The 27,705-nt window shown below is 39.9% G+C and overlaps 1 protein-coding gene across 7 annotated transcripts; it reads left to right on the top strand.

Annotated features, from left to right (window-relative positions):
* Window positions 1-110: 110 nt before the first annotated feature.
* On the top strand, window positions 111-27,705 carry clip1a (CAP-GLY domain containing linker protein 1a). Of its 7 annotated transcripts, none has more exons than XM_030737048.1 (28): window positions 111-271; window positions 4,670-4,968; window positions 5,323-5,870; window positions 6,597-6,721; window positions 6,819-7,035; window positions 7,149-7,346; window positions 7,449-7,540; window positions 7,755-7,815; window positions 9,737-9,841; window positions 11,038-11,946; window positions 12,100-12,216; window positions 12,448-12,505; window positions 12,613-12,696; window positions 13,110-13,266; window positions 13,424-13,589; window positions 13,895-14,110; window positions 16,370-18,802; window positions 19,473-19,610; window positions 19,788-19,894; window positions 20,080-20,200; window positions 20,329-20,381; window positions 22,222-22,242; window positions 23,277-23,394; window positions 23,982-24,126; window positions 25,177-25,229; window positions 25,931-25,936; window positions 26,466-26,593; window positions 26,685-27,705. In XM_030737048.1, exons 2-28 carry the CDS (start codon window positions 4,878-4,880, stop codon window positions 26,911-26,913), a joined length of 6,696 nt encoding a protein of 2,231 aa, XP_030592908.1. In that variant the 5' UTR covers window positions 111-271; window positions 4,670-4,877; the 3' UTR covers window positions 26,914-27,705. The 7 variants fall into 7 exon arrangements, with proteins under 7 accessions (XP_030592908.1, XP_030592913.1, XP_030592914.1 ...); XM_030737049.1 differs by lacking the exon at window positions 111-271 and adding an exon at window positions 351-827; XM_030737053.1 differs by lacking the exon at window positions 9,737-9,841.

Below are 27,705 nucleotides of genomic sequence, written 5' to 3'. Positions count from 1 at the left end.
TTTATTGTTGATTGCCTGAAAATTGAATCGTTTTGCTCTCTCAGTAGCGATGGAGTGCTCCATCTTGCTGCACATATCATCTTTGGTCGGTTCCCGCCCCTGACGTTCCCCGCGGCCGTTGGACAGGCGGCTCGCACGCTGGGCTGTGCCTACCTCCCCGTGTGTGAGTCGAGCGTACTCCTTATAAAAGTCGTCGCGGTTCTCCTCTTAGCTCGCTAGCCGTGTAATTTTTTCCCCCTTGGACAACGAAGTCTGTACGTAAATACATCAGGTCAGTACTTCCTCACGCTGAGGTCATATATCTTACTGTATAAACCAGCGGCTTATAAACATAGGTGAAAGTTGGTCAGGTGTTGTGGAGGTTACTTGAGGTGTTAGTTTAGCTAACTAGCTAACCAGCCCTTATTGCTGTAGTCTTGACCACCGGCTCGCTGAACTGCTTTGGGCCTTGCTGCTAGCGTTACTTAGCAACTAATCACGTCTGTGCCCCCCCACCGGGATCCATTTAACCCGAAGAGGTGACTGTTAAGTAAAGGCAGCTCAGCGCCACAACATTATACGGGAATAAATTTGATAGAGTTTATCTAATCTAACAATTAGTGGTGCTGGGTGAACTTGTAGCAGCAGTGTTCCCTGCTGGAGCTTCGGTGACATTGCGGAGACTTTTGGACTTGTGGAATTTGCCTCAGTCACTTAGCTTATCACACCGTTATCCTTTAGACGGCTATTGGGAGGTTTTCAGTAGGTTTGTGAATCTACTGAACCGGTGTTGTGCTGATGTCTCCCATTCTCAGCGGAGAAGAGCTACCATACAGCTAGCTGGTAAGGTGAGTTAGCTGACAGGACTTTCAGTGCAGGGTTACCAGATGTGCCACCTCATCGAGAGCTCCTCGGTCCGTTAGCCACCGGCAGACAGAGATGACAAGGCGAGTGTCGTTTACAGGCAAACTAGCTGACCTGACACAAAGATAACTGAGTTTACAGCTCAGCCAGTGTGCAGTGTCAGTGAAGCTGCTGTTAATAATAGCGGAGGTGCTTTCGGTTTCAAGGTGTGACTTGGGCTGGTATAATTAAGCCTTTTTTGTTTCAGACAAAAAGCTTAGCTTGTTTGGACTAGTGGCATGGCTAAAGCTTCGGTGTGTAGTAGTCATTGGGACTGAAAAGGCCTCCTTGATATAGCTTTACTTTACTGATGCTCAAGGTATATGAGAAAATGGCTTACACTGTGGTCTAGGGGGGCTAATGAATGGCATGAATGCATTATATTTATTTCATGCCACTGTATTATTTTTCACTACAGTGATAACTTAGTAATAACACATTAGATGCAGAAAATCTGGATTTTGTCCTTCCAGGTGTCATTTGTGTCTAGGCACACATAATCTGTGTAGGACAGGGGTGTGTCAGTATACTGGCAGCAAAGTGAGGATTGCTAAATTCAAAACCAGTGAAGCTAAAGGACACAGGATGCTTTTAGCGCTTATTCTGTCCCTTTGGCACTTTCCTACGCCTTCATTTGTTAGCGCTATAGTAGGGGACTACATAATATCCCTGCAGATGTTTCCTCAGAAAGGAAGAGCCAGAACTTGAGGTGGCAAATGCAGGAGAGAGAATGTGCTAGTTACATAATTCACACATCTGAAGATGTAAAGGTGTTAGTTTGCTGCTTATGGATGACATAAAATACACCCTACTTGGTTTTTGTATAAAACAGGAGTTGAAAGGGATGCCTTGACAGCCAGGAATGCAGACTTAACTCAGTCAGACACAACTGGATTTGGTCCAGTAGTCTTAAAGTCTCTAGCTAATATTAACCGTTTGGAAGACCATGTGGAATGAAGGCAGTCTGACTTGTGTAACCATTAACCCCTTCCATCTTTGAGCTAGTATGTAGAAGAATTATTAAGACTTTTTTTTTTTTGCTTGGACGTTGATTTGTGGTGGAGGACAACGAAGTCATCATTTGAAGCCATATCACTCATATCCAATACTTGGACAGACACTTAGCATGCAAATGTATGCATTTGTGAAAATGGAAGTCAGCTATGTTAATGTGGAACTTTGAGAAGTCTCAGTTCTGCTTTATAAGCTGATGTCTACCTGTTTCTTTTTATTTTCACCAGAAAGGAAAAATAAAACCAGACTACATGTGACTTAGTGAGTCTTGTTCAGAATTATACGTTTTGCTTGTACCAGTGTATTAAATCTCTTTAACTTTTGCAAAGCTTGGGTATTTGGCTTTTTTCCCAAGCTACAGATTAGACTGAGTCAGTGGCAAAAGATTAACATTACTGCAATGAGAAATTCTTCAGTGTGAGTGGTTCATGTTCAGCTGACTGCATCAGCTCACCACTCAGAGCTGAAGTATTCTCTGTTCAAGCTCACACGACTTTTGTGGCCAACCTTTGTGTGTTTTTTTTTTTTTTCTTTTTTTTTCTTCTAATATTAACTGTCCCTATAAGACACATAATCTCATATTGTTACCACATTTCATGGGTCAATCAGACTAGATAGTGAACACATGCATAGACAGTCGTCAGCCATAGTGCCTTTCTTGTTTGGCTTCTTTTTGACCTGAGGGCTTTAATCAGTCATCACTCAAAGACACAGCGGGGTAAAAGTGGAGCACTGCCTTCAAACTGGGTCGTGTCTGCTGATGGCTACCTTTCACTCTCTGCTGAGAAATATCTTGCTTGAGAGATTCCCTTCTTAGGTTGTTTGGGTAAACCAGTGTAGTGCAGCTCTTAGGCCTTTGCAGGAATGAAAAGTATGTTTGCATGATGCTGTTGAACAAGTCCTATATTTAAATTCTGCTCTTTGAAGACAAGCATCTCGACTGACTCAGAACAGGTTCACGTCACAGTATATTTTGCAGTGAAGTACTTTTAAAGCACTTAGTAATTTCTTAACACAGACACAGCTTTTTTGTTAAATTGTCCTGGGATTTTTCAGGCATTTGCAGTCAGATTGTAGGGATAACTGAGTTTGATAAAAATCATTTTCTTGATATTATTCAAACCATTGAACTTCTTGTTTTCACTCATAAGGTGATAAGGCAAAGCCCAAGACAGAATTAAGTGTCAACAATAAAAACTCTTGCATGTGTATTGGTAGACTTTCTTTATAATAAATTTTTTTTGCAGATTACATACAAAAAGTGTTGTAATGTTTATATGCACATTGTCTAGGCTGGATGGCTATATGTGCAGGGTTTTTTTTCTGCATATAATATACCGACATTTTCTTTTGTCTTCCCCCAAAAGAAAATTTCTGGTATTGTAATAGGAAAAATAAAGTGTGCTGGTGTGGTGCAGTTTCATTTACTTGAGCTTAAAATCCATTTTTGTTTGTCAGATGATCAAAAATAAACTGCACAGACTTCATTCAAATCAGGTAACAAAGATTCCTTGCCATACCTGAATGCGGCCCAGTTCTGCCAAAGTGCATATTAAAAACCCCCACATATGTATAACTGTCAACATACTATATACCTGTGTAATATTAATTGAGTCATGTTGGTGATTAAGCAGCTCTTCCTTGCTTTTGGTTGGTTACATGATTAACATCAGACCCAACATACCAGAGTTTGTGTACCTGTTCTGCTGCCTTCACAGTGGTGTGATGCAGCCCTCCAGAGAAATGGAGTGTGATGCTGGAGATCTGTCAGTGAGTTGGTGTGATTTTTAATGAATGAGGTCAGTAAATGGTAAATGGACCAGTTCTTATATAGCGCTTTTCTACTCAGTATGAGCACTCAAAGCGCTTATACAACCTGTTTTGCATTCACCCATGCACTCCCATTCATACAAGCACTTCCATTTTTACTAAGCTAAGTGCTTTTAATTACCTAACATTCACACGCATTCATACTCCGACAGAACGGTCGGAGAGCAACTTGGGGTTAAGTATCTTGCCCAAGGATACATTGGCACGTAGCCCGGAGTAGCCAGGATTCGAACCGCTGACCTTCCGATCAGTAGGTGACCTGCTCTACCTACTGAGCTACAGCCACCCCAGTAGATGTATAAAATATTATTATTATGATTGGATGTCACAGAATCAAGTAAGTGACAAGCAGACCTTGTGAAAATGGAGCATCCAGCCAGTCTGTTTATATGGTGAGGTAATCTGACAAACAGGATAATCTGCTGCCTGCGGTTGTGTTTCTGCAGTAATCTAGTTTTATAAAAAGCTGCCAGCCAGCCTTACATGATGTTAGATGCCAGAATGATAGATTGAGAGAGACCCTCTGTGACACGGCTTGTGCGCTGTGGTCAAGGTCACACATTATCAGCTATTCAGACGTCCATGATGGCAGTACCACAGACTGCATATTGGTCGGCCTATGGTATTTTTAGGTCTAACTGATGTGTATGCAGAGGAACTTGTTGTCATAACAAAATGCCTCCATTAACACAGCACTGAAAATAAAGTCAGCGGGCATGGCTTAAAGGCACACTGCTGTTTAGCAGTTTAGTTAAATAAGTTTGTTTTGGTTTTTTTTTCTTTTTTCCAAAAGCACCTGCAGCAGAATCAAAGCCAGGGGAAGTCAGCAGATGGTACACTGTGGTTTATTGACTCATGAGTAAAAATATGAGTAAAGGTACACAAAATCAAGTAATGTCTCCCCCCCCCCCCCCCCCCCCCCCCCCCCCCTCTCTCCTAACAGGGTCCTTTTTGTAAGAAGCGCTTTTTCTCCCTTCTCCCTTTTCCTCATTTTTTTTTTCTTTTTGTTTTGATTTTGTTTTGATTTGTTTTTGGTGTGGAGAGAAATCGCATCACCATCACAGAGCAGCGGTCAGTTGTTTTGATGGTCTGGGGTCAATCTGTAACCAGTGACGAACACAGGCCTTGTGGTTCAGATCACAGGAGGAAACATGAGCACAGCCAAGGCCAGCGGCATCAAAGGACCTAGCAAGATAGCTAGGCCACCTGGAACAGGGGCTCCCAAGACTAACCCCAGTACAGGTATGAATCTGTATCTGACCTCTTCAGCTGAATAGCATTTGAATGTTCTATAGCCCTGTTTGAAACAATGTGAATTTTTGTTTTTATTTTACCCTAAGCATGAAAAGTGATTCCTGACTTTGTGGAATAAATGATTGGTAATTCTTGATGCAAGATTTACTAACCATACCCTTTTAAGTGGGCAGGTATACACTTTTAAATAGATGAGTACATTTATAGTGTAAAATAGGCATTAAAGCAGAGTTTGGAGTGTTTGCACTGCCTTTGTGACAGGTCTTTCTGATTCAAGTTAATTACTTAATGAGTTTTAAAAAAAAATAAAATAAAAATAGTCTGCTCTCTCTCCAAATGCAGCTAAAACTGCTGTTGTGGACAAAGCAGCTGCAAGTGCCAGTGCCAGTGCAGGAGAGTCCGGGAATGCGGAGGAGAACTTCCAGATTGGGGATCGAGTATGGGTGAATGGAAATAAGCCAGGCTACATACAGTTTTTGGGAGAAACACAGTTTGCCCCAGGACAGTGGGCAGGGATTGTTCTAGATGAGCCAATTGGGAAGAACGATGGGTCGGTGGCAGGGGTGCGCTACTTTCAGTGTGAAGCCCTGCGAGGGATTTTTACCCGCCCTTCCAAGTTGTCTCGCACAGAGGGGGAGGCTAATGGAACTCAGACGGCACCGACCTCCCGCGCGGCATCACCCACTCCCTCAGTTGGAAGTGTAGCCACAAAATCAGCACTGCCTTCAAGTACTGCAGTAGCCAAGAAGGCCTCTTCCACAACTGCGACACCACCAGCTACACCACCTTCCAACCTTGCACGCACAAATAGTGAATCTGTCTCCAACCTCTCAGAGACCGGATCAGTCAAGAAGGGGGAAAGGGAACTGAAGATCGGTGACCGTGTGTTGGTAAAGTTTATTACAGTTTCTAAAAGGAAAAAACAAAACAAAAAACAGTTTGTTCCAGTTTTCCTTCCCTGAACATTTCAGCAAAGTTACAAAAAGCTGAAGTTCTGCCTTTTAAATTTTTAGCAACATCAGCAGTGCTGTGAGAAGCTAATGACTCATGAAACCCTCTTCCAGTTTTTGGGAAGTTAACAAATGAAACCTGGTTCCTTTCACTCATGCTTTCAACCCTTCAATTCTGAGTCAGTGGAAGTAGTTTAAGTAACACTGAGTATACTGACTGTCAGTATTACTGACAGTCCTGTAGGTCTGCTTATATATGCTGATAAGGATCTTGCATCCTCCTTTCAAACCCCCCCACCCACCACCACCACCACTTTTTTTTCTTTCCCTTTCCAAAATCAGGCGTGTGTAGCACATAAAGAGGAAGTGTTACTCATTGAGCAGCAGAGGAAATGTGCTCACCATTACCAAATTTAGTAAACCTTGCAACTGTGCATTTTAAAATCATTTGTAAATTATTTACATTCTATTTTGGATGTTGCCCACCCCCCCAAATAAAAAAATAAATAAATAAAAATAAACAAAAAGTTCTGGCATGCTTGTGTCTGTTGCTTTTATGGAATTATCTCCCTTGGGATTTATTACCAAGCAAAGCTGATTAATTTTTATCCTGTCATCTGTTATGAGAATTAGATGTTGGCTAATGTTCGGTGTATATTCTCTCAGGTTGGCGGTACAAAGGCAGGAGTGGTACGCTTCCTTGGAGAAACAGACTTTGCCAAAGGCGAGTGGTGTGGCGTGGAATTGGACGAGCCCCTAGGAAAAAATGATGGGGCAGTGGCAGGCACAAGGTACAAAACCCACGAGATCTGTAAATAAGTTGTGTGTAAACTCAACCATAACCCTCCATGATTTATTTACATTATCTATTATTGTGGTTGTATTCAGATATTTTCAGTGCCAACCCAAGTATGGCTTATTTGCTCCAGTGCACAAAGTCACACGCATTGGCTTTCCTTCAACCACGCCTGCCAAAGCAAAAACAACAGTTCGGAAAGTAGTGGCCACCCCGGCAGGCCTGAAGAGAAGCCCCAGTGCCTCATCCATCAGCACCATGAGCTCCGTGGCATCTTCTGTTAGTGCTAAGCCGAGTCGCACAGGCCTGGTGAGACACTCATTTTTTTTTTTTTTTTTAATTTATATAGTGTATATTACCTGCAGTGTTGGGGTGAGACACACTCAGCAGTATGACCATGCTACCTTTCTGCTTTTTTACAGCTAACAGAGACATCATCAAGGTATAACCGAAAGATTTCAGGCACCACAGCCCTGCAGGAGGCACTCAAGGAGAAGCAGCAGCATATTGAGCAGCTCATGGCTGAGAGGGACATGGAGAGGGCAGAGGTTGCCAAGGCCACAAGTCATGTTGGCGAAATGGAGCAAGAAATTACCTTGCTCAGGGATGAGCATGAGCAGGTCAGCTCAGTCACTGATCCTAAACTGCAGTTAGAATTTAGTATCTATTAATTTTATCTCTATTAAATATTTGTCTGTGATTTATTTATTTATTTTTTAAAGATGGAGGCAAAGATGGATCAGTTGCGTGCCTTGGTAGAAGCTGCGGACAAAGACAAGGTGGAGCTGCTGAATCAGCTTGAGGAGGAGCGTAGGTAAGAATTGTGTGACTGAGTGATACTCAGGTTCTAGTTTTACTGTTTTGGGATCCATTTGAGAGACTTAGGGGGGAGAGTGGGGGCAGCACAGAGTGCTGTTGTATCTTACAGTCATGAGGTAATGAGTTTGTCTCAGTTGGCATTGCTCTTGATCACTGCAGTTAAGAGGTTGTTAGTGCCCCACTAGAGTTAATATTTTTCTATTAAATAGGAAGGTGGAGGACCTTCAATTTCGTGTTGAGGAAGCTTGCATTACCAAAGGAGACCTGGAGGTAAATACACCGCACAGATACACACTACTGACTTTATATCTAAGTTTACAGTTCTGAAACAGTGGACGCTCAATCACCGTGCCCAGGATTCACAATACACAAAATAAAGGGATTTTAAATTTGGTAAAGCTTACAAAATTGGAGGGGTTCCTCCACGGTCCAGTTTGGTTAAAAAAAGGATTATTTTGAACTGTGAAAAGCTTCTCTACTAGAGCCCCAGAATAAACTATTGAGCTGTAAATAAGCATAATCTTAATCTAATCTTAATTCAGTCTTCTAGATTCAATTGTCCCAAGTTGCAATATGAGAATGCCATAGCTCAGTAATATGTGTTCATTTCTAATATCTTATTTATTCCACAGTGTTGCACAGGAAACCACCTCTGTTACTCTGAAGGCATCCTAGCTCAAAATAGATCTTAGGAAGGGTTAGAAAAGCCATTTTTCTTCTCTTTAAACATGTGTACTAACAGTTGAAGCTGGAGAGAAGGTGTACTAATGTTGAGCTATAACCCTCAGTGCCTCCCTGTTCAGTGACGTGATCTTATTGCTTCTTCTTCCTTCCCGTCCTCGTCTTTCATGTTGGTCCAGTGCTCAGCATGGAACCACTGGAAATGCTTCTTTGTTTTTTCACTACCCAGTCACAGTCCTGATTTTTGAGCCTGCCCACTGCAACTAAAGAGGAATAACACTCATGTTAAGCCTTAAAATGTGATGTAATGTGTGTTTTTAAGGTTCCTAATCAAACCTTTCCAACTTCCTTACCATTGACTGGATGTTGTGCATCAAATTGTTAAACAGTAAACATTACATTATTTTTTTGTCCAGTTGTCTCCACTGAAGACCTGGGATAACCTGTGGTCTATGCACATTTAAAATTGGTGCTATTTCAATTTTCCAAACAAACCTTCTTTTTAACTTTCATTGTGTTTAAATTAGAAGAACAACATTTTTTTCAAAGTAATGCTTTATTAAGTTTCCATAAAAATCCATATTTGTAGCGCCAATAATGAAAAGTCCAATGAGATCCTTTCTATTTGTTGAGCCCAAAATGTTTCTGTTACTGATTGATTTGCCATGAAGTTGGTCACAAGTCTTGCACATGGTGGTCTGATAACTGCTGGTTTCTCATATAATACTTAATATATAAAATGTGGACAGTGGCCTCATCACCAAAGAGAGAAAGCAGTGTTGGTATTGGCAGTGCTACAAGCCATTTATAAAGCCAAAATGATAAATGCAAACAAATGTCTTGTCATAGGTGAACTTGGACATCTTCTGTATATTAACATGCACTGACTTTGTGTTAGTGGCATACAGGGATTAGCAGGAAACTCCCAGCACTGCCTTCTCTCCATGCTGTGGTGAAGTCATGTTAACTTGATTTACTTGCTGGCTTGGCACACATTATCAAATTTTCTCTGTATCATAACAACCAGTGTGATTTGTTTACCAGGTGACATTTTTGCATGGTTACTTGTAAACTGCTTCCATCAACATACTCATCCTGCACATCCATGCTACATGCCCCACATCTTCGCTGCTTGTGTTTTTTCCCCACAGTTTCTTTGAAAAATCCCTATTTGCAGCTGTTTATGGCACAGCCTGAAAGTTCTGCATGGGGGTGTTTTCTCATTTCCACTCATCCACCACTATCCACACCCACCCAGTGTCCTTCCCTCAACCCTTCAAAATCTCACCCAGTCACTCACAAAGACACACACACACACACACACACACACACACACACACACACACACACACACACACACACACACACACACACACACACTCTATCAATGTCATCACTATCCAAACCCCTCCTTCCTCTCTCCTGTCTCCCTTCCTCTCTGTCTGCGTTGGGCTGGCATGTGATGGTGGCACTGGTGTGTTTTCTTCCTCTCCCCCTTGTTTACTAACAGACGCAGACCAGACTGGAGCATGCCCACATTAAGGAGCTTGAACAGAGCCTGCTCTTTGAAAAGACCAAAGCTGAGAAACTCCAAAGAGAGTTAGAAGACACTAGGGTAATGAATTCTGCTCTGCAGCATGTTGCATTGGGAAAAAAGGGCCTTGGCCAAAAAATGTGCAACAGTTACAAAGAGGTGGCAAGCAGTAACCGGACTCTCGCTGTGTATGGGCTTGTGGTAAATGTACCCTACAGATGCATTTTTTTCCCCTCAGCTTTACATAAGAAAAATAACCCTGATTTTACAAAACAGATTAAATCATAAAATAGAAAACTGTACATCTTTAATTTAAAAAATGTAAATAAACCAGTTTTCTGCTTAAAGTTACTATGCAAGTGAAATGTCAGGGTTTGTAGTATTAGTTACTTTTGTCACCCCTTTTCAACTATTAAGCTATATCAAATTTACACTGGTCCACTCAAAGTCATGCATTAAAAATATTAATTTGTTATGACCTCCAAAACATTAACCATATGCATCTGTCAGCTGTCTAGAGAAACAGCTGTTTTACTTCTATTTTCTAGAAGATTCTTTACTGGTATCACTGCTTAACCAGACAGATGAACTCCTACCCCACCTTGTCCCAAGCTAATCATTTTCCCAGTTATCCTATGTTCTATTTTCCCAGTCCTTCCTGGCATCCATTTGTCCTGCTTATTTGGTGTCCCTGCATTTTGCTAGTCTAAAACCTGATCCACCTCCTAGATTATGCATCTACCTAGCATTACAGTCACAGTGAAAATATAGTTTTGAGGAGGAAAACTGTCTGTATCAAACACAAAGGGCTTGGGAAGGTTAAAATATGCAGTAGCTTTAAAAGCATGATAGGTTTATAACAGAACTTGATTGATTTTATAAAAGTACTATGACCTGTCAGTGTTCCATAAAATATATTTTTAGTTAATGTATTTATCAGTGATGACACTTTTTAGTTACACTTGGTGGAAAATGTCTTACACACTGCTGTAGCTCCATACATGCTTTCAGTGTTCACTTCCATTATTTGGACCATATACTTTATAACCACAAGAGGTCAGTATAATGACTTATTTTTAACATCAAATGTTTTGTATCCCTCTCATTAAGAAAGCAAATTGAAAGATTTCTCACCCAGGAAGCATGTTAAATAACTTTAACAATTTTTAAATAGTAAATTATTAATTTTTGTATTATTAATATATTTTTTTTGCACACAGAAATGTAATGGGCTAGCTTGAGATATGTTTTTAAATAAAATATTCCCACTTTTAAAGGTTGCTACTGTGTCAGAAAGATCCCGTATTATGGAACTTGAGAGGGACCTTGCGCTTCGAACAAGAGAGGTAGCTGACCTGCAGCTGCGTCTCGGGATCCAGCAGGGCTCTGAAGACTCGAATTCCACTCTTTCTCCCCTCCTGGAAGAAATAAACTCTCTGAGGGATCAGTTGTCTTCCCAGGTAACTAGTCATCAGGAAGAGCTGGGTAAATACAAGGAGAAGCTAGAAGCTCAAGAAAAAATCCACAGTGAGGCAGTTGCTCAGCTTCAGGCTACATCTGTAAGGCTGTCTGGTGACAAAGAGCAGTTGCAGATGCGTTTAAGTCAGGCAGAGAAGGAGAATACTGAGATTGTTAAACTGTGGCGTTCCAAGTTGGAGGCTACTGTTACCTCTCACCAGCAAGCCATGGAAGAGCTGAAGGTGTCCTTCAGCAAAGGTGCAGGTGCTCAGACAGAAGAACTCGTAGAAACCAAAAGTGCACTTGAGAAGCTGAAGTTGGAGCACAAGTCAGCTCTGGAGGAGGTTGAAGCCAAACACAAAGCTGAAGCCTCAGCATGGACTCAGGAGTTGCAGGCACTGAATGAACAGGTCCTGGCTCTGACTGAGGACAAGGAGCGAGTGGAGGAGTCACTCCGGTCCAGTGTTGAAAAAACAGAGGAGCAGCATCTTGTGGAGATGGAGGATGTTCTTGGAAAGCTTCATGCTGCTGAAATTAGGGTAAAGGAGCTTGAGGAGAAGGAAGCAGCGCTAGCACAACAGGCTCAAGACAAGGATAGAGAAACCAAAGAACAGATGGCTGAAATGGTGGCTCTGCGCAGCAAAGTAGCACAAAGTAACCAGGAGCTTGTAGATCTGAAGGCTCAGTTAAGTGAGGTACAGAGCCAAGGAGACAACCAGGGTGCTAAGGTGGGTTTTTATTAATTTCATCACCATTTTAATACTCCACTTTTATTAAGTGCCATCTTTTATCTAAGTGATATCATTATCATTGGTTTAGTGTAGCATTTTTATAAAATTGTTTTTGTTCAGTTATGCCCTGCATTTTACTTTGTGGTAAAGGTCGCTGAATTGAACACTCAGTTGGAGGGCAAACAGCAGGAAGTCCTCACTTTACACCAGAGTCTGACTGCTGTAAAGCATGAGAAGGACACCCTGGAACAAGAGCTTAGAGGCCTGGTGAGACCTGGTTTTTGGTATTTCTCTGCTGCAATTTCTTGTCACTTATGACTGGTTATTATTGTTGCACAACATATCTACATATATATGTGCAGTAAGCCAATGTCAGCTAATATCAACTCATCAAATATATGAACTGATCTCTGGATCAAACAGTTAAAACATCACATATTGATGGTTTGTCTAGTGCAGAATTGTATAAAGTGTACTTTTCCTTCACTTTGGCCACAGAAACAAAAGGTGACTGAAAGCACAGAGGAGCAGACTAAATCATCAAAAACTATGCAAGGTAAATGACATACCGAGTTATTCTGTGTTTGTTTCCACGCATTGTTTTCACATCATTTGCTCTCTTTTTTTAGTTTGTAAATTTTTCTAATATTTATGTTTTTAAAGAAACACTTGAGAAACTGAGTAAGAAGGAAGAGGAATGCATATCCTTGATCCAAGGATCAGAGTCATTAAGAAGTCAGCTTGCTGGTAAGCACATCAGTGCTGTATTGATCTGTTAAATGAAAGAAGTGTTCCCTGTTCCATAGCAGTGTGTATTTCAGGGCTTTCAGATTGTTTTGGAGTAGCAGGGGGGCATGCCAAAGTAGCAGGCACCTTATGACCGAGACCGAAGCATGACGGCAGCAGACGATATGAATAGTCACATGGCAGTCATGAACCAATCAAATGGCTCAGATTGAAAGAACGTAAATATTGCAACGCGTGTCCACATGGCACTGGAAATGGAGAGAGCGGACGGCGCAAAAAAAAGTTTTTAGGAAAATTAAAATGTAGACGGCGCAGAGTGGTGGAGTAGGTGGAAAATGCACCTGCTGCCGGCATAATTTGAAAGCCCTGGTATTTGTTTTCCCTTTGAACAAACTCATCGTTTTCGTTTACAGGGTTGGAGAGGAAGCTGAAGGCCTCAGATGAAAAGAATGAACAGCTTTCAAAAAACAAAAGCAAGCTGGAAAATGATATTTCAGACATGATGAAGGCATCAGGTGATAGTTCTGTACAGCTGACCAAAATGAATGAAGATCTCATACAGAAAGAAAGGTACCACACTTGAATTTTCCATCCTTAAATATGACCTGATTACACTACTTAATCACATGAAAGATGGATACTTCTTTTGCCTTTGTTTTAGTTCACCTTATTTTTAATTTATCCAGCTGGTCACTGCATGTCTTCCTTTTCTTTTGTCATCACCCAGGAGGCTGGAGGAGTTACAGAATCAGCTAGCAGAGGAGAAAGAGAAGGTGGCACGCTTGAATGAACAACTGCAACAGGAAGTGTCCCACAAAGAGCAGGAGCTGAAAGAGACTAGAGAGGCACATCAGACTGAATTAAGTAGCCTTCAGGAGAAGATCACGACCATGGTCAGTCACAAAAAAGATATATTGAAATATATGTTGAGCTAGCATTTTACAATCCACACATCTATTTTTAGTCACAGATGTGAGTGAAATTCTTACAGCCTCTCTATTTCACAAACACTTCATTTAACGTGAAAATAGTTTACTGATGGCAAGAATTACTCAGTTTTTCGACAGACTTTTATATATAAAATATACTGCTTGGTATTCATTGCATTTAAAAAAAAAAAAAAAAGATCAATAAAACCTGTGTTCTTCATTCATTTTAATGTCATTAGTTGTTGCCTTTCTTGTTTCCTGTTCTCTAGGAGAAGACTGTTAAACAGGGTGAGACGCTAGTTGAGGAACTCAAGGCCTCACATGAGAAATCCCTGAATCAGTCATCTGAGCTCCACGCGAAGGAAGTCGAGACGCTGCAGTGTCAGGTCAACAAGTTGGAGCAGGAGTTCTCCTCTTCCAAGAGCAAAACCCAAGAGCTAGAGAAGATGGTATCTGAACTGCAGCCATACAAAGAGCAGGCTCAGGTAAGCACAAACACCTTTTTTTCCTTTTTTTTTTTTTTTGTGTCTCATCAAAAATGATCAGGAGAAAATTTGATAGCCTCTAGCACAGGGCTCTTCAACTCCAGGCCTCGAGAGCCCCTGTCCTGCAGGTTTTAGATGTGTCTCTGCTTCAACACACCTGAGTCAAATATAGACGTCATTAGCAGGACTCTGGAGAACTTGACTGCATACTGAGGAGGTGATTCAGGTGTGTTGGATCAGGGAACCATCTAAAACCTGCAGGACAGGGGCTCTCGAGGCCTGGAGTTGAAGAGCCCTGCTCTAGCAGTTTTACACAGAAACGATGTGAAACAAAACTGTTTAACTATTTATTTTTTTGTTATTTATTTATTTTTTTGCCATATAGATTGTTTGTGATGAATTGCCCCTCACATTACAGTTAATAACCAGCTCTGTATTGAATGGCACAATGGGTTTCATGCGTGCAGGGGTACAGCTGTATTTTAAGAGAAATGATTTATTTTAGATGCTTTATGGATAGATAGCATGTATGTTTATCATCAGTTGAATCTGGATTGCCATAGATTTAAAGTTTTCAGACCTCTTTGGGGTTTTTTTTTTGCTGACTTTAGATCTGAATGATAAAATTACAAAACCCAAATGACAAAGTGTAAACAATGGGAACAATTTTAGTTATTGTTCCCATTTATTAAGGCATACTAAAATTTATCTTTAAATAAATCATACTGATTAACAATAATAGGAATACTAATAATAATTTTTGTATAGTGCCCCTGATAGCATGGTTCATAAGCCTGCTTTTTAAAAAATTTTATGTATTAGAACATTTTCACTTTTGAACAAATGAATGAAGGAATTTATCTAAATTAATCAATGCTTGCTTAAAAGGTTCACTTCACATTAAATTTTCATGAGATGATAAAATCTAGCAAATGTTTGTGCAATGGGAATGCCCAGAATCATTTGTGTGTCTATACTTTTATACAAGGCATTCGTAATAATGGTGCCAGTGATGTGCATTACAAATTTTGTGAACCCTTCTTAAATTTCCGGCATTTCTGAAGTTAGTACTCACAAAATGCATTATGAGTTTTCTTTTGAGTCGGAGTGTCTTCCAAATAAGACAATCAAGATGTGATTGAAGATGTGACTTTTAAATTCAACAGTTTAACTAAAGTATTAGATTAAGCAATAACCCTTTGTAGGGCACTCATTGAAATACTTGGAAATTCCGAATTTCAACCTTTGAGTGTTATTGGATGCAAGTCCTTTTATAGTTGACTGCTGCTGGAACCCATGGACTTAATCAAATTTAGAATTTGATTCCATGAGATGCTTTTGCAGGCCCTTTCTGCTTTTTTGAAAGATTTATTTGATTAAAAGAGAGTTTATGACCAAAGCAAAGTTGGGATTGTGTATGGGGTCACTGGGGTCAAGATCAAGGTCACTTTTACTAAAAATAGAAAAACTGTCTGCTCAGTAACTTGTGAATTATTTGACCTACACTCACCAAATTTCATGGGTAGATAGCTTATGACCAATGCAATGTTGTGATTGTAAGTGGATCACTCAAGCAAGATAAAGGTCACTGTTACTTACATTAGATTTTACTAGTTCACCATATCAAGATAATGTGCAGTGATCAACTTCTGAAGGTCAAGGTCATATGGTTAAATCTTTATTTCTTTTGGTAAGTTTTTTCATGTCCACTTCATATCTAAGATGAAGCTGTGGTGATTATTATTTCATGAGGAAATATCTGACTGTTGTCCAGTGACTTTTGAGCCTGTGAAATGGAGAGATAATGTATAATAAAGCAGCAAAATATTTTAGATGACTCTGTTACTGAGAGTTTTACATTGTGCCCATGAAGCTTAAAGGGAACTATTCCCAAAGCAACTGAGGGAATATTTTTGTTAACCATTTGAATTAACAATGGAAGTGACTTCAAATCACATCTTGATTGCTTCATTTCAGATGCATTGTCTGCATCACTGTCCAGATAGCTATCAACATAGCTGTCTTTAAATAAAAAGCTGAAGTGAAAATGTTCAGCCTCTTGATATATATATTTTATGTACAGTTTTTGAAAATCATTGTCGTGTAAGCTCTGGTGTGATCTTTTTATGCTTCTGCAGCTTAACCTTTCCATTTGCATATCACTGATATCCATATCTGCTTGGTTTATTTTGAATTCATTCATTCCTTTCCTTGAGTACTCCCTTCCTTTTTTTTTTCTTTCATCTTTTGTTTTCCTAGTGTTTTTCTGCTGAGCTTGACTCCTACAAGCATAATGTTGAACAGTTGTCCAAAAAACTGGAAAAGCAGAGCCTAGATCTGGAAAACGTGTGTAAGGAAAATGAGGATCTTAAAGCTGAAAAAGGCAACCTGGAGAAGCAGCTTTCAGATGTGCAGGCTAAGCTCTCCGCCCTTGATATTATTCACCAGGAACTCTCAGACAAGAATAAAGAACTGCTTATAACCAGAGATGAACTAACACAACATCAAGAGGAACTACTGGCCACCAAGAAGCATTCAGATGAAGAGAAGGCTTCGATGAACAAGGAATTTGAGAAGCTCAAAAGCTGCCTTCAAGAAGCACAGACTGAAATCAAAGATCTTAAACAAAGTAAAAGTGAATACCTGGCCCAAATTGAGGAGCTCCAAAGACAAAATGCAGAGAAGAATGATTCTCTGCTAAAGCATCAACAGGACACTCAGCAAATTGAGGCAAAAAAGAAGCAGCTACTCGAGGATTATGAAAAAGTCTGCAAGGAGAGGAACCGGTTTGAAGAGGACCTCAATGAAAGCAAGTCAAAGCACATGTGTGAGAAGGACAGTCTAATTTTAGAGAGAGATTCTGCTAGAAATGCCAAAAAGTCTCTTGATGCTAAGAATGCTGAGTTGCAGGCAAAACTGAAATCCCTGAATTTAGAAAAAGAAGACCTTACAATGAAGAATACCCAGCTCCAAGCCCTAGCAGAAACACTGACAAAAGAGAAAGCAGAGATGTCCTCTGAAATCAGTGCAGTCATGCTGGACAAAAAGAGCCTTGAGAATGTGAAGGAGGAGCTCCAGAATAAGCTTAGTATTATGAAGAAAGACTTGGAGAGCTGTGTTCGTGAATGTGAAGAACTTAAGGTCTCAAAAATGAGCTTGGTCCAGATGCTTGAAGAGTTCAAGACAAGCAGTAAAGTGACTGATTCTGAAAGGATTCACCTGCTACAGGAGAAAGAAGACCTACTTGCAATCCAAAGAAAATCCTCTAATGAGAAAGAAGAGCTTCTCAGAGAGATACAAGAATTGAAGGAAAGGCTTCAAGTATCAACAGAACACCTGACCCAGACCAGGGAGAAATTTGATGAAGCTTTATCATCTTTTGAGCAAGAGAAGCAGGTGCTTCGCCTTCTGAATTCTGAAACAGAGATGTCTCTACATGCTTTACGAAAAGAGAAGATGAGCCTGGATTCAACACTGGAACAGCAGAAAATGGACTATGAGCATTTGACTGAGGAGAAGGGAGAGTTAGAAGAGAAGCACACAAAGGCCATATCTGAGAAAAATGCTGTTTCTCTTGAACGTGATAAGCTAGCTGGTGATATCCGAACGTTGAAGGACCAATTGGCTAGTTCCTCCAGAACTAATGTTGACCTTATTCAGGAGAAGACACATTTATCAACAATGCTAGAGGAAACCAAACGGCAAAAAGAGGAGATTGAAGCAGAGTTGACCTCTTTGAAACGGGAAAAGACTAACCTGCAAAATGAACTGCAGAAACAGAACTCTGATAATGAAATGCTTGAGAAGTACAAAGTACAACTTGTTGAAGAGCACAGTAAATTAAAAGTAGATTTTGAGAAGGCTAATTTGGAGCTTGGTAGTCAGGTAAAGAAACTTACAGAAGAACATGAACATCTACAGTCATTACAGACCGAGGCCGAGAAAAAAGTGCAGTCCTTGCAGAAAGAAAACCAGGAGCTGCTTCAGGAGATCCAAGAGTTGAAAAGTCAGATTAATTCAGTGTCCGAGGCCAAGCACATGCTTGAGACACAGCTACAGGCTGAATCTAATGAACGGAATAAAGCAGTTTCTGACCATGATTGTCTTTCCAAGCAAATTGAGGAACTGCAGAAAAATTTAGACAAAGTTGCTCAGGAAAAAGAAGAAATTTCATCTAACCTCAGCAATGTTGAAGAGCAAAATAAGTCATTTAGGGTGGACATGGAGGCTTTGAAAACACAACTGAAGCAGCAGGAACAAGAAAATTCCCAGTTAACAAAAGATAAAGCTGAATTATTCTCAAAGCTGGAGGAGCTGGGGAGACAGATGACCTCACTGTCCACAGAGAAGGAAGCACTAGAGCAGGGGATTTCTTCTCTCCAGATGGACCAAGAGAACTGGCTTACAGAACGGTCAAGGCTTCTTGAAGAGTTGGAATGTTTGCGGGTTAGTCAGGAGCAACTACAGGCTGATGCTAAGGCCCTACAGACAGCCAAAGAAATTTTGGAAAAGCAGTATCAAAATGCTGTTGCAGAGGTATCTGTTTCCACCGCTGCAAAAGAAGAAATTTCCTCCAGCATCTCACATCTAACAGCTCAGAAGGATGTCCTGCAGGTGGAGAGAGATGGCGCCATCCAGCAAGTCAGGGAGCTGGAATCACAGCTAAAAAATGCCATTTCTAAGCAGCTTGAGGTATTTCTCCTCCAGTAGTAATCACTGACTAACACATGTTAGAATGGCTGGGGCTATGTTACCCTCACTGCATGCCTGCTTGTTTGTTGCCCTGTCCCTTTGTTCTTTTTGTCTTAACACTTTCCATTTACTAATCACTGTCTACTTCTCTTAGCTCCCAGCCTTAGCCTGTGGGTTTATAACGTGATCAACTGTTGGGCAAAAAAATCCTTTCGATTGTGATTACATAGGTGTGAGGTGATCTGTATCATGCTCAATGATAACAGCGATTTTTAGAAACACCATAGCTTAAATAGTTCATTATCTGACTTGTCTGTCAGTGTCCGTTCTGAGGCCACAGGTTTCAAGAGTCAGAATGTACTAATTATTTTCCCTCACTGTGAAATCTTTTTTTGTTGTTAATTTTCAGGCAGACTATAATAGAATTGCAAGAATCTGACATCTGATAATTGTCTAGCCATTTTAGGAAATAATTAAGCATTTAGTTAATTTATTAAGTAATATTAAAATAAGAAAATTGAATGTCACAACATTATGGGTAGTTTAATCAAATCAGCACTTTTTTTTTTTTTTAATTTATTTAAATTTTAGTTAGTTGGTTAAAATCACTTGGTGGTGGTAACCAACCATCTGCTGCTTTTAATTTCAGTCTGTTGTTCTGACCATTTAGGCTACAGAGGCCTCTGGCAAGACTGCTGAGGCTCTCGAACAGCTGACAAAAGAGAAGGCCATTTTGATTCAGCAGAAGAACGAAGTCCAGTCTTTGCTGGAAGGGCTGCAGACTTCCAAGCAGGAAATGGAGACCCAGGTAAGAGATGGGTCTTTGTAGAGGAACTGCTAATAATGCAGCCTTTGGTGAACTGGCCTTTCTCATCAAGCAATACTGTATATGTAATGGTGTGAAGTCAATTATTTTCCATGTAAATCTTCTAGTTCTAAATGTATCTTTTTTTTTTTTTTTTTTTTTTTTTTTTTTTTTTTAAAGCTGGAAACATTGAAGAAAGACAGTACTAAGTATCAAGAAGACCTTAATGTATCCAAAGAGCAGCTTTGCACTGAAACTCAGAGGACCAAGAGTATGTGCCAGGAAATGTGAGTCCATCCTCATCCTCACCTTTTCTGTTACAGAAACATATTTATTTTATTTTTTTCCCATTGTATTCAACTAATACAGTTAGCAGGTTATAGTAAACAGGCAACCGATATGGGGAAGAAAAGCCAGTGTGCAGTGAGTGTGAGTTGCCAGAATTGCTTGAATTGTGATGTTTTTTCTCCAGTGAGGAGCTTAAAGAAGCAGTTAATGTGAAGTCGCAGTCCCTGCTGACACTGCAAGATGAAAACAACAAACTGACTCAGGAGCTTGATAACAAACACAGAGACCAGAGTGATCTTGTGAAGGTTCAAAACTTTTTTTTTTTTTTTTTAAATCTTAATAAACCCACATCAGTGAGTTTTTTTTTTTTTATTTACTTTTTTTTAATCTGTAGACAGTGATTGAATTGTAACTGTTCTTTTTCCTTTGCTAGCTTAAGGATGAGCAGTCAAAACTCAAAAACCAGTTGGAAGAGTTGAAGCAAAGGTAAGATAATCTGCCTCCATTTTGAGATTCAGGCAGAGTGGACCTATTATGCTTTTATTTTCTATGATTATGTTATTATAAAGAGGATGTTCATATTAAACTTGACCAAAGTTTAAAATGATGTCAGCCTATGTGCAAGTAATCCCTTTGAGCTAAAAGCTTCAGACTGCTCTAAATGCTCAGTCGACGACAGTCAGCGGAGCTTCTCTGATGCCGTCCGTCTATCCATCAACTTTTTGCTAAATTTGCTACTCCTTGGGCATTTATGTTTGAAATCTTCTGAAACTTGGCACAGATACTCTCTGGGTAAGGTTCTACAAAACAGGGAAATGGATTTTCAGCTTTTGACTTTTTAAATTTTTTAAAAATTAATTTTCAAAGTTTTTGAGAAATGTTATACACTAATGTTTACCTTTTAATCCCTACTCTTCCCTTATTCCTAGGCTGACTCTTCTGAAACTTGTCATGAACATTCATTTGGCAATGGTCAACAAAATATTGGAAATAGATTTTTGATTTTTCACAAATTTTCAAGATCTACTGTACACTGGTGTTTAATATCAATCACTACTCCTTCCTTATCTGTTGGTAAATTCGGTGACCACTTTTGATCGACAAGCAATTGAACAGGTCTCAAATTAGAGACTGTCTGAAAAGAATGCCATCTAATTAATAAACACAGATTGGCAACACGCTGCAATGAGTCTGAGTCAGTCTGTGCTGGTCTCTTTGCAACTGGTTACCAGCTGGTTTTACTCTGGTTATGTTCCTATACAAAAGCAAGGTTAGAGCGTCTATCATTTTGCAGTTAAATTGCCGTCCTCACTATTTGTGGAGGAAATTTATAGCCCTCATAGAGTCGACATTCTGGCTGGACTCTGAATGTATGTTGCTAATGTGAATTTCTGTTTGCCTAGATGGCAATAGATTTGTGATTTTACCACAAACAGATTGCATATAATTGCCAAATACACCCTATTCAATAGCAGACTGATTCCATCTGTTTGCTGTTTCATCACTCTCTTGATGCACCAAAGTTGCTTTAAAGACAGCAACTGACTTTAAAGTAACAATTTCATAGGCAACAACATTACAAATTCATTGCACACATTTGTAATAATTTTGTTCGTGCTGCGGTCCTCATCCGGTGTTTTTCCTAGAATGAGGAACTTTGCTCTGGCAGTGACTACTGTGGTCCCACTGACTTCGTATGGCTGGCTTCGTATTTGTGTACGGCTTTGAAAACAAGTATGGAAATTCTTTGCATTTCCCTCATGCACACTTGTTACCAGGGACATAGATAGACATTTCTTTTGTACAGCTTGTGATTGAAAGACTGAATCCACAGTTATTTACAAGTAGCTAGTGAATGTAATATTTAAAAAAAAAAAAACCCCAGATATCCTGCTATAATCTTGCTCTTTTTATTTATTTATTTTGTTTGTTTGTTTGTTTTTTTCTCCTCAGCTTGTTTTCATAACTTCCAAACTGGCAGGCAGGAGGTGGGGCCCTTGAACACCAAGTTCAAAACAAGCTAAGATGCAGCAAATGATAGTGACCAAGAAAGAAAGGGAGATTGACTGAATGAGTTTGTTTCAGACAGAACTTGGGGGATGTATCATGTGCCGGTGCAAGATAATGATGGATTATTTGATGTGTCGGTCATAGAGTGCTACTTTACTACAGTGCAAGAATAAAAATATGGAGCTAGAAATGAGCATAATAGGTCCACTTCAAAGCCTGTTTATAAGCAAAGTAAGCGCATATTGTTTCATCTGCTTGAAAATATACAGTACATTGGTGATATAAGTGAATATCATGCTGTTCCTTTCTTTTAAAGCCTGCCAAATAATGCCTTCAGGTACTTTGCTTTGTGCATTTTAATATTACTCCATGTCAGTCATATCACAGGCCACATATGCATTGACTGGCCACTTCATTAGATACAAAATGAGCATAGGAATGGGGATAAAAAGGGGTTTTTTTTAAAATTACTTTGAATGTGAGATGGCTGTTCGGGATGGTTGTTCAGGCTGGTCTGAGTATTTCAGAAACTACTGGTCTACTGGTATTTTCCCACCCAACCACCTCTAGGGTTTAAAAAGAGAAAAGTGAGCTGCAGTTACAGACCCCATCTGGCGTGACTCTTGATTTCTGCTGTGACATTTTGATTTTAGGGTCAGAATGTGGTGTAAACAACATGAAAGCATGGATCCACCCTGCCTTGTTATCAACGGTTCAGGCTGCTGCTGGTGGTCTAATAGTGTAGGATGTTTTCTTTGCACACTTTGGGCCTCTTAGCTACAGCTGAGCATCGTTTAAACACAGCCTACCTGTGTATTCTTGCTGACCATGTCCATCCCTCTATGACCACAGTGTGATGGCTGCTTCTAGTAGGATACTGCTTCTATGTCACAAAGCTCACATCTCAAGCTGGTTTCTTGAACATGACAGATGTCAATTCAATAGAGCACCTTTGGGATGTGGTGGAATAGAAGATTCACATCATGGATGTGCAGCGGACAAAGCTGCACCAACTGTGAAAACGCTATCATGTCAACATGGATGGAAATCTCTGAGGAATGTTTCCAGCAGCTTGTTGAATCTATACCATTTAGAATTATGGGGGGTCTAACCTGGTACTAGCATGGTGTGCCTAATGAGTTGGCTGGTGAGTGTATATTGACCACATGTCTGTAAACTTGTATAAGACATTAATCTTTGTAATTTATCCTACAGCTCCATCCCATCTGCATGACATGTTCTTTGATGGCTTCAAAGTCCATCGTACTGGATCTCAGTTTTATCGTATTCAGTGGCATTTGCTATCTAACAAATAGCAAAATTTTGTCCATAGAAATAAGTGTTCTCTGTCTCCTGAAATCTGTGAAATAGTGAGAGCGCCTTGAAGGAACAGTTGGACAAGGAGAAGACTGCCCTCCAGCAGTCCATCCATAAAAACAGTGCCTTAATGTCAGAAAAGGACCAGCAGCTGGAAAACCTCAAGACTGAGGTAATTTCATCACAAACCTGTCAAGTGTCTTGTGCAATAACTGACTCAAGCAAGTTCACAATTTTAAAGCACAAACTTAAGTTTTGATCTGATGCTGCAGAAAAATCAAGACATTTTTTAATTGACTGATTCTGTGCACTAGAACGCTAAGTGTTTGTTCAAAGGAATGTTTTTATGTTAGCTAGCTGTTAAATGCTGTATGTGGCTTTCACAGTCATTTCCTTGTCATGGTTGGTATAACCTTAATTAACGGTTCAAGGCTCATTTCTTTAAATTCGGAGGCTAGCAACAGGAAGTTACTTCTGGGTCATAAAATGTGGCACAGCTTTCATTTTTCTGCTTACAAACGATCTTACACCTAACATGAAACATCTGGAGGTGGTGACACATTTCTGTATGCTTTCATTTTCTTTTTTGAACTTCATGTGGAGGACTAAACTCAAATTTTGACTTGAAGATTGTCTGAGATTGTATTTGTATCAGTGCTTTTGTAGTTTAAAAACACAATGTTTGTTTAAATAATAAAGTGATGAAAAAGAACAATTTTGTTCCTATGAATAATAGCATGGGTTGTTTTTTCTTCATAGCTGGCTGTTCTGCATGGGGAAAGTGCCTCAGTTAAGACACTGCAGGGTAAAATTCATGCCTTGGAGCAGGACAAAGCTACTTTACAGGAACGTGTTCAGAGATTGGAGAAGGACCTGGCCACAGGGCCCATCAATCAGTCCTCAGGTAACACTGCACAGCAGACACTGTTGAGGGGTGTACTACAAATCAGGTTCAGCATAACCAGGCTCTCTTTTTGTCACCTGGCCAAGATAATGTATATTACAACAGTGGCTATCAGCTTTTTCTGTTAAGCCAGGCTTCTGCTTCGGGCTCTGTGCATGCTCGCATAAAAAAAGGGGGTATTTGATGTGTAATTTCCCGGTTCTTCCCACAACGCAGCAAAGGCAGCATGACTTCCTTCAGCAGCATTAGTCATTTACTGCTCAATAGTTTGCATATATAAAATGTATTCCTTCAGCAGAGAATCCACACTGCTAAAAAAAATAAATTAGAGTTATTAATCCAAGTATAGCATCAAGTCAATTCTTGGAGAGGGGCTTTTGATCAGTTTCAGCTGCTTTGGTGTTGATGAAATCAACAACAGCTGCACTAAAGGGGCAACAACGAGACAACCCCCAAAACAGGAATAATTTTACAGGTGGAGGCAACTGACATTTTATCCCTCCTCATCTGTTCTGTTTTTTCACTAGTTTTGCATTTGGCTAGGGTTAGTGTCACTACTATATTATGAGGTGATACCTGGACTCTACTGGATATCCCCTGGACTACTGAGTACCATTTTGAGTTGGTGCAATGTAACTTTGGCAAAATGGACTAGTCTGCTGCATCATTCTTTCACTTTGATTTTTGAGGCGTCTTTGAATTCAGTCCTATTGGTACAGGAATCCACCGTGATTTATTTATATATATTTTTTTGCTGTTCTGATGTGTTTTCAAAGTGTTGCTTTTATTTTTTTTAGCTGTGTGTGTGTGTGTGTGTGTGTGTGTGTGTGTGTGTGTGTGTGTGTGTAGCACTTAGAGCATACTGATAACAAAAGGAGTCAATGAAAATATACTATTAAGGCTGATTTTAATCAAAGCTCTACAGACCTGCTTGTGCTTCAGACTGGAGTTACTATTGTGATTTGGCCAGGTCCACATACCTTAATAACCCTTTAATCTCACAAAATTAGTTAAATGCAAACAAAAAACTAGTTTATTTCTGTTTTCCAGGTGATGCAGTGTTGGACCAAATGAGGGAGGACAAGGAGACTGCAGAGAGTCAGGTGTGTACCGCTGCACTCCTGAATGATGCCAATCAATAGACTGACAGTTTTGCTTTCTTTTTTTTTTTTTTTTTTTTTTTTTTTTTTTTTTTTAATTAAAAAAAAACAAAAACATTCAGCATAATGATGCTTTCCTACTCTGCCCACTAAATTGTCTGGTTTGCCATTTCGAGGCAGTCGTATGGAAACAGACTTACTGAATGTTGTTTGTGACTGACTGGGCTGTTTGCTCATACAATACTACTAAATGAGACAGCACTTCTGTTTTATAGCAGCAGGCAGTGGATTTTTATAGTTCTGTTGACTCATTTGATTCTTACAGTATAATGTTTTATGGAGGTGAATTTAATGGCGTTTGATTTCACTGAAAGTATGTGAAGCTTCTATAATATCAGGTCCTAGCAGTGATGACTGATTAAAACCAAAAAAAATTGGTAACACGCTTTTATCGTCCCACCTCTGAGCATTTCAGTAGCAGCAGAGGGATGATGGTGTGTTATCAGTGGCACGAGTTTCCCTCCTGTGTTTATTCTAAAAATGTTATACTGTATTATGTGTCTGTGATGACTTGAGTCTGTTGTCCAGCAGAAGTCCTAATTTGAATTTCAATTTTTTTTTTTTGTCCTTCCCCTTCTCCTTCTTAATTCCAACTCTTCTCCTCTGCCCTGTCTCTGATGTTGGCAATGCTGCACCACCATCAGGCAGCGGTTTGTTATTGTTTTTCATCAGCTTCACTTGTGCATGTTTGTCTGTCACTATGGCTCTTATGTTTCATGTGGTTGAGTCACATTATTTGGTGTGAAAACGACAAAACGTCTTCAAAAGATGAATCAAGCTTGATTTATTCAAACCTTTTAAGTGTTCAGTGAGCACTCTGTTAAAATTCAGTTATCACAGAGCAATTAGCAGTCATCAGAGTTGATCATCATAAACGGGCTTTCGCTGTAACTCATTTCAAGCTTTGATTTTTCTTTGAAGACTCTCAGTAGCCATTCACAAACTTTTAATTTTTTTAGGATTTAATTTTTGGGAATATATAGTGACACACAGTTGCTGTGTTGTTACATTACTATAGTTAGTATCCACATTGTCTTAGTAAGCAAAGTCTTAGCACATAATCCAATAAATCTAAGAGGAAAATCCTCATTAACTGTTTATAATAATTAATTAGAAATTTGATGGATAACTGCTTGTTCTCCAGGAGCAGCCTTGATGCTACTGTTGTCTCCTTTACAGATTGATTTCCTGAATTCAGTCATTGTGGACCTCCAGAAGAAGAACCAGGAACTCAAGGACAAACTGGAGACAATGGCCGCTGCTTCCCTTAATGGAAATAATCCAAGTGAGCTGGATAACTATGATAGGTAAGTCCATTTCACAACCAACTTTCTCATGTTTAAAATGATGCACACTGAGTGGTGGTGACTCTGAGCTGCCTCTTCTCCTCCTCTGCAGCCACGACAAGCAACCTGCGAAGAAGAAACCTCCCCCGAGGCTTTTCTGCGACATCTGCGACTGCTTCGACCTCCATGACACAGAGGACTGTCCCACACAAACGCAGATGCCTGATTCCCCTCCACACACCACCTACCACGGCAATAAGGGCGAGGAACGGCCCTACTGCGACATCTGTGAGGTCTTTGGCCACTGGACCGACTCCTGTAATGATGACCAGACCTTTTAAAGCCTTGTTTTCCAAACCCTCGTTCGCACAATCACTATATTTGCACATCATGTTGGATTACGCTGTGCTTCTGGGGTCCTAGTTTATGCGTGTGCGTGCATTTTGTGTGCTTGTTTTTGCCAAGCATCTTTGTTGTCCACACCACCCCTTAAACACTCTTACAGGAGAATGGTCTCTACAGAATCTCTTCAGTCATCCAGAAAAAGTGCTACACATGAAATAAGTTTGATTTGTGATTGACTGGAGGAAAGATGTTTGATATCCCGGGTTTGTGTGAGTGAGACGGTAATCTAGGTGGATGTATCATTCTGGGAGAAGCAGCAGTCTTCTTCAAATCGTTTATTTATCAATATGTTAACACCGTTTGCACAGCTTGTCAGGGGGTTACAGAGATAATATACTATAATAAAGTTGTTTATTTGAAACTGTAAATGACTTGGTTGGAAAAACAAATATCAGTTTTGCGCAAAGTTGGGGAGTTATAGTATATTTTTTTAATGCCTGGAAATACTATGTACTTAAAGATTTGATAGTGTGTGTAAATTTGTGACAGGGAGAGGTTTGCTTGCTCTAATATGGAGTTAGAGCAGTGAAAGCAGTCCTGTTTGGCTTTAATATGGAACTTTTTGTGTTTTTTACGGAAAGGGACTGCAGGAAGATTAATAAGAAACAGTTAAAGCTCGTAATTCTTACTTTAAGCTCTCAGTTCCAGTCAAATGGCCTTTCCGAAAAAAGTTTCATAGAAGATATTTAAAAAAAAAAAAAAAAAAGAAAAGAAAATAATTTCTGTAT

The sequence above is a fragment of the Archocentrus centrarchus genome, chromosome 9, assembly GCF_007364275.1.
Source record: "Archocentrus centrarchus isolate MPI-CPG fArcCen1 chromosome 9, fArcCen1, whole genome shotgun sequence".
NCBI classification, from domain to species: Eukaryota; Metazoa; Chordata; class Actinopteri; order Cichliformes; family Cichlidae; genus Archocentrus; species Archocentrus centrarchus.
The sequence above is the reverse complement of the archived record's forward strand: the minus strand, read 5'-3'. Positions and strand labels throughout refer to the sequence as shown.